The sequence below is a fragment of the Lolium perenne genome, chromosome 5, assembly GCF_019359855.2.
Source record: "Lolium perenne isolate Kyuss_39 chromosome 5, Kyuss_2.0, whole genome shotgun sequence".
NCBI classification, from domain to species: Eukaryota; Viridiplantae; Streptophyta; class Magnoliopsida; order Poales; family Poaceae; genus Lolium; species Lolium perenne.
In genome coordinates, this window is record NC_067248.2 from 235,842,782 (window position 1) to 235,852,452 (window position 9,671).

The following is a 9,671-nucleotide window of genomic DNA, read 5'->3' on the forward strand; positions in this document are numbered from 1 at the left end:
AGCTCCTCCTTGAGATTGGCAAGCTCAAAGGCCGCTTCCCTTTCCAACTTCTCCCTCTTCTCAATAAGATCTTGTGCCGCACCAAGTTGGGCCAAGAGAGCTCCAACATGAATCTTGGTGTCCCCCTTCATGTTAGTGAGAAAAGAATCCAAGGAATCCAAACCCATAATCTCACGTTTAACGGTGAGACTAGTGGCAGCATCAATATATAAGGCATTAGTCGAAGATGATGGTTTGGAAGGGGATTTTACCTCTGTGGATACCTTTGCCATAAGGCAACGTGCATTGTTGGTGACGAGGTTCTCATTAGGAGAGTCGAAGAGGGAGATAGAGGGAGTGGAAATGGCGATGGCGGCCACTCCCTCTCCTTCCTTGTTGGAGCGCTTATCCTCATGCTCTCCATCTTCATCGGAGGAGTACTCTTCTCGAATGATGAAGGCTTTAGGCTTCTTGTTGGAGGAGACCTTGTCGTCATCGGACCTTGGGGAGAACTTGGAGAATCCTTTGGAGAGTGGCTTGTACCTATCCTTTGGGATAAGCCTTCCACCATGATCTTCTCTTCTCTCAAACATACAATCCGCGACAAAATGATTCTTGTCACCGCAATTGTAGCATGTTCTTCCCTTTGTCCCTTCTCTTGGGCTCTTGGAGAGTCTTCTTGGAGAATCACGTGATCTTCTTGGTCTTGTGTTTCGGGACATGTTTCCATCCCAAAACTTCTTGGTGGTGAGAGCCATGTGCTCATGGTAGTTGAGCTTGAGATCATCCGAACCCCACTCAACGGGATCCTCATCACTTTCACTAGCTTCATGCACCTTCATATTCAATGCAAGGTTGGGCTTGCGGGAGTTGTGGGCGCGAGCAACAAGATCCTCCGCATTCTTCTTGGAGATGTCCAAAGCGATGACTTCGCTAAGGACTTCATCGGATGTCATAGCACGGAAGGAGGCGTTTTGGCGGATGGCCATCAACTTCACTTCCTCATAAGGGATGAGAGCGTTGTAGAACTTGCGCTTGATCCAATGGTCATCCACGAACGTTGCTCCAAGATCTTGACATTTGTACGGCAATAGCGATGAGGCGCCAATACATTTCTTCGGGGGTCTCTCCTTCAATCATGACGAAATTGTCGGCCATGTTGTTCACTTCATCAAAACGAGAGCTTTGGATGCTTGCATTGCCGAGGAAGAGCTTCTCAAGTTTGTCCCATGCTTCCTTGGCGGTCTTGAGCGAGCGGATATGAGCGCGGTCCTTGGGGGTGATGGCCATATGAATCATGTTGATGGCGGTGGCGTTGAGTTGGTCATCCACCACATCTCTCCTTGTCAATTTCTTGGGATCTCGTGGTGAATAGCCCTCCTCAATGATACGCCAAAGCTCGGTAGAAGCGCTGCGCACATGTGAACGCATTAAGAATTGCCAATTCTCAAAGTTGTTTGACTCAAGAGACGGTGGTGAACCATGCGACAAGATATGCGGCATCGGTATTGGAACGTTGATGGTGTAATCATTTGGTGGTGGCACCGCATGATAACTCCCTTGACGTTCCTCAACCAGTGTGTCATCATCCTTCCCTTTTGTTGAAGTGCCGGTATCCCCAAGCCCTTCCTTTTGTGGATCTTTTGTCGCTTCCGCGACAAAATCAACAAGAGGAAGGGGGTTAGCTTTTGGTGGCGGATCCTCGGCACTTGCTTTTGGTGGAGGGTTTGGTTTTTGTACAACCAACTCCATCATCATCGCCTTCATTTGGGCAACGATGGATGACTCCAATTTCTTGAGGTCATCCAACGTAGCCGTCGTGGAATCGATGGGCGATGATGGAGCGGGTGGCACAAGGGAAGGTGACCCATTCTTATCCGCCTCTTGTTCGGCCATTTCTTAGGCGGTAAAGCCCGAGCAAGAAAACCTTGCTCTGATACCACTTGAATGGATCGTAGCGAACAAGAGGGGGGGGGGGTGAATGGCGCTACGGCAAGTTTTAGTCTTTATCAAGTTTTATGCAACGGAAGGTAAAGGTGTGACTTTTAGCAATAGGGGTGATCCTACAATGAATATCGGACGAGTGCAACAAGTAAAGGAATCAACAAGATAATGAGAGTAAGGAGCGAGACAACCGGGGGGCGCGAGGCGAGTCGAGGTTTGTTTCCCGCAGTTCCTTCCACTAAAGGAAGTACGTCTGCGTTGAGGAGGTGCTAGTCTCACACAAGAGACTAGGCGGCTGATACGCGTACAGCACGCGACCGTTGGGAACCCCAAGAAGAAGGTGTGATGCGTACAGCGGCAAGTTTTCCCTCAGTAAGAAACCAAGGTTTATCGAACCAGTAGGAGCCAAGAAGCACGTTGAAGGTTGATGGCGGCGGAGTGTAGTGCGGCGCAACACCAGGGATTCCGGCGCCAACGTGGAACCTGCACAACAAAACCAAAGTACTTTGTCCCAACGTAACAGTGAGGTTGTCAATCTCACCGGCTTGCTGTAACAAAGGATTAGATGTATAGTGTGGATGATGATTGTTTGCAGAAAACAGTAGAACGAGTATTGCAGTAGATTGTATTCGATGTTAAGAATGGACCGGGGTCCACAGTTCACTAGAGGCGTCTCTCCCATAAGAATAAGCATGTTGGGTGAAAAAATTACAGTTGGGCAATTGACAAATAAAGAGGGTATGACCATGCACATACATGTTATGATGAGTATTGTGAGATTTAATTGGGCATTACGACAAAGTACATAGACCGCTATCCAGCATGCATCTATGCCTAAAAAGTCCACCTTCAGGTTATCATCCGAACCCCTTCCAGTATTAAGTTGCAAACAACAGACAATTGCATTAAGTATGGTGCGTAATGTAATCAACGAATACATCCTTAGACATAGCATTGATGTTTTATCCCTAGTGGCAACAGCACATCCACAACCTTAGAGGTTTCTGTCACTCCCCCAGATTTAATGGAGATATGAACCCACTATCGAGCATAAATACCCCCTCTTGGAGTTACAAGCAAAAACTTGGCTAGAGCCTCTACTAGTAACGGAGAGCATGCAAGATCATAATCAACACATAGATAATAGATTGATAATCAACATAGCATAGTATTCTCTATTCATCGGATCCCAACAAACACAACATGTAGCATTACAGATAGATGATCTTGATCATGTTAGGCAGCTCACAAGATCCAACAATGATAGCACAATTAGGAGAAGACGACCATCTAGCTACTGCTATGGACCCATAGTCTAGGGGTGAACTACTCACTCATCACTCCGGAGGCGACCATGGCGGTGAAGAGTCCTCCGTGAGATGATTTCCCTCTCCGGCAGGGTGCCGGAGGCGATCTCCTGAATCACCCGAGATGGGACTGGCGGCGGCGGCGTCTCTGGAAGGTTTTCCGTATCGTGGCTCTCGGTACTGGAGTTATTATCGACGAAGGCTTAAGTAGGCGGAGGAGGTAGGTTTAGGGGCGACGCGAGGGGCCCACACAGCAGGGCCGCGCGGCTAGGGGGTGGGCCGCGCCGCCCTGGCGTGTCGCCGCCTCGTCGCCCCACTTCGTTTCCTCTCCGGTGTTCTGGAAGCTTCGTGGAAAAATAAGATCCTGGACGTTGATTTCGTCCAATTCCGAGAATATTTCCTTACTAGGATTTCTGAAACCAAAAACAGTAGAAAACATCAACTGGCTCTTCGGCATCTCGTTAATAGGTTAGTGCCGGAAAATGCATAAATATGACATAAAGTATGCATAAAACATGTAGGTATTATCAATAAAGTGGCATGGAACATAAGAAATTATCGATACGTTGGAGACGTATCAACATCCCCAAGATTAGTTCCTGCTCGTCCCGAGTAGGTAAACGATAACAAAGATAATTTCTGAAGTGACATGCCATCATAATCTTGATCAATACTATTGTAAGCACATGTAATGAATGCAGCGATCAAAGCAATGGTAAATTTAATGAGTAAACAATTGAATCATATAGCAAAGACTTTTCATGAATAGTACTTTCAAGACAAGCATCAATAAGTCTTGCATAAGAGTTAACTCATAAAGCAATAATTTCAAAGTAAAGGCATTGAAGCAACACAAAGGAAGATTAAGTTTTAGCGGTTGCTTTCAACTTGTAACATGTACATCTCATGGATATTGTCAACATAAAGTAATATAATAAGTGCAATATGCAAGTATGTAGGAATCAATGCACAGTTCACACAAGTGTTTGCTTCTTGAGATGGAGAGAAATAGGTGAACTGACTCAACATAAAAGTAAAAGAAAGGCCCTTTGCAGAGGGAAGCATCGATTGCTATATTTGTGCTAGAGCTTTTATTTTGAAAACAAGAAACAATTTTGTCAACGGTAGTAATAAAGCATATGCATCATGTAAATTATATCCTACAAGTTGCAAGCCTCATGCATAGTATACTAATAGTGTCCGCACCTTGTCCTAATTAGCTCGGATTACCTGGATTATCACCGCAATACATATGTTTTAACCAAGTGTCACAAAGGGGTACCTCTATGCCGCCTGTACAAAGGTCTAAGGAGAAAGCTCGCATTGGATTTCTCGCTTTTGATTATTCTCAACTTAGACATCCATACCGGGACAACATAGACAACAGATAATGGACTCCTCTTTAATGCATAAGCCTTCAACAACAATTAATTTTCTCATATGAGATTGAGGATATTTGTCAAAAACTGTAACTTCCACCATGGATCATGGCTTTAGTTAGCGGCACAATGTTCTTCTCTAACAGTATGCATGCTCGTCTGTAACACCCCTCTTTTAGTTAAACCTAATTAGGGTTTGATTGTGCATCATGGCATCCACATAATTTTCCTAAGAAAATTGCATCAAGGAAGAATTTGAAAACCCTAAGTGTTGTTTGAATCCCTCTCTTATTCAAATTCTCTCGAAATGCTTCAATTGTTCAAACTAAAACCTACCTTGCACTTCCCTATTAAGAAGTCCATGGATATTTTCATAAGTTCAGAATAGTTTGAAGGAAACACAATACATGCAACTCTTAATCCCCTATTGAGTAATAAAGTCCACATTACTGTAGAAAAAAGAAAGGAAATCAGAGAGAACACGTGTACATAGAGAAGTGGAGTAAATATACATTTGCAGGTGATCGGCGATATTTGATCGGCAGAGAGGCCCACAAGCAGTCTGGCTTGCTCCGCATCAACCGTTCGGAAATTCCCTGCGCTGTGATTGGCCCACTCAACCCTCCCACGGATCGGACCCCCGAAGCAATCCTCACCGCCCGCCACTCCCAAGATCTGACGGCATCCAGACCACGTCACGCGGATCGACCCCTCGCGCTCACTCCCCCGGTTGCTACAAAATCCCCGGCCCTCCCCGCCGACCAAACCCACCACTTCACAGCATCACCATCTCAGTCCCGCCGCCGCCACCACCGCATCCCGAGCAGTAGTCCAGTTCGCCGGAGAAGCAAGATGGCCGGAAGGAAGGGAGGCGACAGGAAGAAGTCCGTGACCCGCTCCGTCAAGGCCGGGCTCCAGTTCCCCGTCGGCCGCATCGGCCGCTTCCTCAAGAAGGGCCGCTACGCCCAGCGCGTCGGCTCCGGCGCCCCCGTCTACCTCGCCGCCGTCCTCGAGTACCTCGCCGCCGAGGTACGCAACCCACCTTCCAACCACCCCCTCCCCCCCGCTCCCCTCCTTCCCGCTCCGCTTCTTTCTCGGTTTCCGCCATGTGTTTGACATCGGTTCTGCCCCGCGCGCAGGTCCTGGAGCTCGCCGGAAACGCCGCCAAGGACAACAAGAAGAGCCGCATCGTGCCGCGCCACCTGCTTCTCGCCATCCGCAACGACCAGGAGCTCGGCAAGCTGCTCGCGGGGGTCACCATCGCCCACGGCGGCGTGCTGCCCAACATCCACTCCGTGCTGCTCCCCAAGAAGGCCGCCGAGAAGGCCGAGAAGGCGGAGGCCACCAAGTCGCCCAAGAAGAAGAAGGCCGCCGCCGGCAAGACCCCCAAGAAGGGCGCCGCCGCCACAGAGGAGTAGATCGTGTGCCAGCTTAGTTCACCCGAAAGACAGGTGGTAGAGTGTGTGTCTTGGGTTAGAGTCGTGTATGTATGTGATCCTGGTTCGGAAGACAACATCTGGTTGTGTCTGGTCCCCGTTCTTGCAAATGGAATCTGAGAACCGAATTGCTTAGCCATTCCAGTGTTCACCGTGTCAATCTCTCTTGGGAATTCCAGATACTTGTGTTTTTTTGTGCTGTATCGAATCTTGGATCTTGATACTCCTGTTCGATTTCCATCCTTGAGGGTGTTATAGCAATTACTAGGTTCAGCGAGGTGCCGATCGATATCTCTGCAGGTTTGTTCTGATCTCGGCGGGTTGGATTTGGGGATTATTTCTAGGGTTTGCAGACGATGTTTACCACGGGAACCAGAGCGGTTCCCCATGCCGTTCCTTTCGTGAGGTTGCTGGATCGAAGCGCAGCATTCTCCTCATGCTCCAAACTGTTCGTTGGAGGTACGATTTCGTGGATCTCTTTGCCGTCTCGCGCTCAGTTTGTGCCAAATGCTTGATGCGCAGATTCGAATCTCTTATCTATTTGAGATCTGGCGGATAGGTTGTGAATCATCCCGCTGTCTGATTGCCATCGCAGTCCATTGTTCTGGTGAAATTCGTGCAGATGTCGGCTCCAATTCTAATCGAATGTAAATGTTAGGAAGAATCTAGGTGTGCCCATTTTTGTTTCATGCGAGACTGTAAACTGATGTGGTTCATGATGCTTTTGAGGCCCTGTTATTTGTTCTAACTATTTAAATGTTAGGAAGGATCCGTGTGAAATCATTGTGGTGTCATGCTAGATTGTGAACACTGATATAGTTCTGGATATCCTGATGCTCTGCTATTTGTGCCAAGTTGAGTTGCAGGTCTGTCCTATGACACCAACGAAATCGCTCTGAAGGATGCATTCTCCCAGCATGGTGATGTTGTCCAAGGTAGTCATCTCTATCAGTTATGGATTTTCTTGTTGGTCGATCTGTGAATTTTTGTTGATTACAACTAACTGATGGGTGTGCGTGTGACTGTGTGACAGTGAAAGTTATCTGCCATCCGTTGACGGGGAGATCCAAAGGATACGGGTTCGTCAAGTTCTCTTCAGAGGTTGAAGCAGCTGCAGCATTGGAGAAGATGAGCCACGAGGTAATTCTGTAGATATAGTACACGTCAAACTCTTGCAGGATAATGTGCAGTGCTCAGTGCGGTTCTTCTCTCTTTGCTAACATAGCTTATCTATCTACATGCTAACTGTTTCAGGTGCTTGATGGAAGGAACATACGGCTGCACTATGCAAACCACGGATGATCTGCTGCTGGTGATGATAACATGAGTAAGGTGCTCATTCCATATCGTTTCTTGTTCTCGGAATCTGTGATGTTAAATCATGTATGATGTATGTTAAATGTGCAATGTTTAACAGTTCATGTGCTGGTTTTGGAACTTGAATATGTCATCAAGTCTCTGGAATATCTGTCCATCCAGAAATGTATTATGCATGCTGCAGCATGCTTGGCTTGTAGAGGGCCACTGGCTCTGTAGATTAGAGCTTACTTTTGAAGAATTTAGTTAGCGGGCAGCAGTAAATTGAGTTCATTTTGGACAACTTTTTTTTGAGTTTTAATTTGGGCAACTTTACCAGCATGGGAGTTGTATTTCTTCAAGCACACATGATTCAGAAGAGATTCACAAAGGGGAAATTGTATTATGAATCATCTCATATTTAACTGAACCCAGCCAATCACGTAACATAAGGGAGCCTTCTTTATTTGGCCTACTGTCGTCAACGAGCTGTAGCCCTGTAGTTCAACCAGTATAGGAGTAACACAAGATGGAAAATGCACCTCTATGTGGAAGGACAAATGGACAACCAATGGACCACTTTGCTTCCAATTCCCGGCGCTTTTCTCACATGCTATCCGGCCTAACATCTCGATTTCAGACTGCTGGATTGATGGCAATTGGACTAATACCGTTAAATCATATCACTTCCAACCAAGCTGCCGACGAAAAAGAAGCACTACTCACTTTCTTGCATACATGTACTCTCCAAGATACAGTTTTTGATAAAAGAGCATGGAGGTCTAACAGAAGTGAAACTTTCTCGGTGAGAAACCTTTACAAACTTATGAACTGGGGAGGAATCGATCATTTAGGTGCTGGTGAAATCTGGAATTGCTCGGCACCAACAAAAGGAAAAATCTTTGCCTGGCAACTGATTAAGGGTAGGATCAAGGTCAGAGCTCTTCTGTTCAAACAAAAAATTGTGGCTGATGAAAAATGCCCTTTTGGGTGCAATGCTACAGAGACAGTGAAACATTTCGCCATGGATTGCATACGAACCAAGCAAATCCTTTCTCTCGTTGGGATCGACTTAACTGGAATAAGTGAGATACCAGACATTTATGTTATAGGTAAAGAAAGATGGCCAACCCATAAAAGGAATGCTTGGGGAACGGTTATTACTGCCATGCTTTGGAGCATTTGGTTATCAAGAAATAAAAAGGTGTTTGATGACATAGATCTACCGGCCAACCTGGTAGCAAGGCAAGGGCTAGATTTCTGCAAACTTTGGGCTCTTAGAGCAAGGAATGAAGAAAAAACCGAGATTCGAAAATGGATTTCGGATTGGGCAATGTAATTTTCATCCTAGACTCTTTTTTCATCAGGAACCTCCTGTCGGCTCCTCCTTTACTTTGCATGGTTGTAAGACTATGAGCTGCCTTAGCTCACTGACAAGTTTTTCTATAAAAATGGTATGAGGTAGGGGTCAACCCCCTTCCGATGTTGGTTCAAAAAAAAAAAAGAACCTGAATGTATTATAAGTTGTCCAATAGTTATTGTTAAATTATGGTAAACAATCTGAGTCACTAATATTCTTACTACTATGCGTTACTGGGAGCCTTCTCATGTAAATGAGCTTGAAGGTTATGTGCATATTTAGACAGCTGTTATGAACTGGTGTTTTTAGGTCACATTTCTATCATATCAATGGTCATTTAGTTCTCCTATGCAGGTACAAGCTGCCAATCAGAGATGCTGATGAAGAAGATGATGATGCTAGAGATTTGGTTGGCAAGTGTGCTGATATGGCTATGCAGTCATAAGGGTTTACTGAAGCATGTACCGATTGAGAGATCAAATCTTATTGGGAAACATTATGCCGTGGACTCCACTGTATCATTTTGCTGAGATGACATTTTACTTAAGTTGTATAAAATCTTATCAAGTATGCCGAATCATCCTGCTTGCTGACTGCAATTGCAGCCCATTATTCTTGTCAAATTCGTGCAAGTATTGTCTCCAGTTTTAACTGAATGTGAAATGTTACGAACAATCTATGTGAGTCATTCTGGTTTCAAGCACAATACTGTCTGAACATTGATATGGTTCAGGATGTTCTTGATGCCCTGTTATTTGTTCCACTGACTTGACCTGCAGGTCTGTCCCACAGACACCAATGAGAGCGCCCTCAAGGAATCAAGGATGCATTCTCCCAACACAGCGATTTTTCCGGATCTGAAGGTGCCAATCTATCTATCTATCAGTTCTGTATCTTGTCAATGATCTGTGATTTTTGGCTGATTAGAGATTAATTTGTAGAAATGATGGTTGTGTGTGACAGTAAAGTC

General features: G+C 45.8%; 2 protein-coding genes across 4 annotated transcripts; both read left to right on the forward strand.

Annotated features, from left to right (window-relative positions):
- Positions 1 to 5,381: 5,381 nt before the first annotated feature.
- On the forward strand, positions 5,382 to 6,184 carry LOC127302318 (protein H2A.5). The gene is made up of 2 exons (XM_051332744.1): positions 5,382 to 5,638; positions 5,749 to 6,184. The coding sequence occupies exons 1-2, from the start codon at positions 5,462 to 5,464 to the stop codon at positions 6,025 to 6,027; spliced, it is 456 nt and encodes a 151-aa protein (XP_051188704.1). The 5' UTR covers positions 5,382 to 5,461; the 3' UTR covers positions 6,028 to 6,184.
- A 138-nt stretch (positions 6,185 to 6,322) lies between these two features.
- Positions 6,323 to 9,333, forward strand: LOC127302319 (glycine-rich RNA-binding protein 2, mitochondrial-like). Of its 3 annotated transcripts, none has more exons than XM_051332746.2 (5): positions 6,323 to 6,504; positions 6,912 to 6,980; positions 7,079 to 7,185; positions 7,300 to 7,377; positions 9,043 to 9,333. In XM_051332746.2, the coding sequence occupies exons 1-4, from the start codon at positions 6,402 to 6,404 to the stop codon at positions 7,345 to 7,347; spliced, it is 327 nt and encodes a 108-aa protein (XP_051188706.1). In that variant the 5' UTR covers positions 6,323 to 6,401; the 3' UTR covers positions 7,348 to 7,377; positions 9,043 to 9,333. The 3 variants fall into 3 exon arrangements, with proteins under 3 accessions (XP_051188706.1, XP_051188705.1, XP_051188707.1); XM_051332745.2 differs by having other exon boundaries at positions 9,056 to 9,333; XM_051332747.2 differs by having other exon boundaries at positions 7,300 to 7,372; positions 9,056 to 9,333.
- The last annotated feature ends 338 nt before the right edge of the window (positions 9,334 to 9,671 follow it).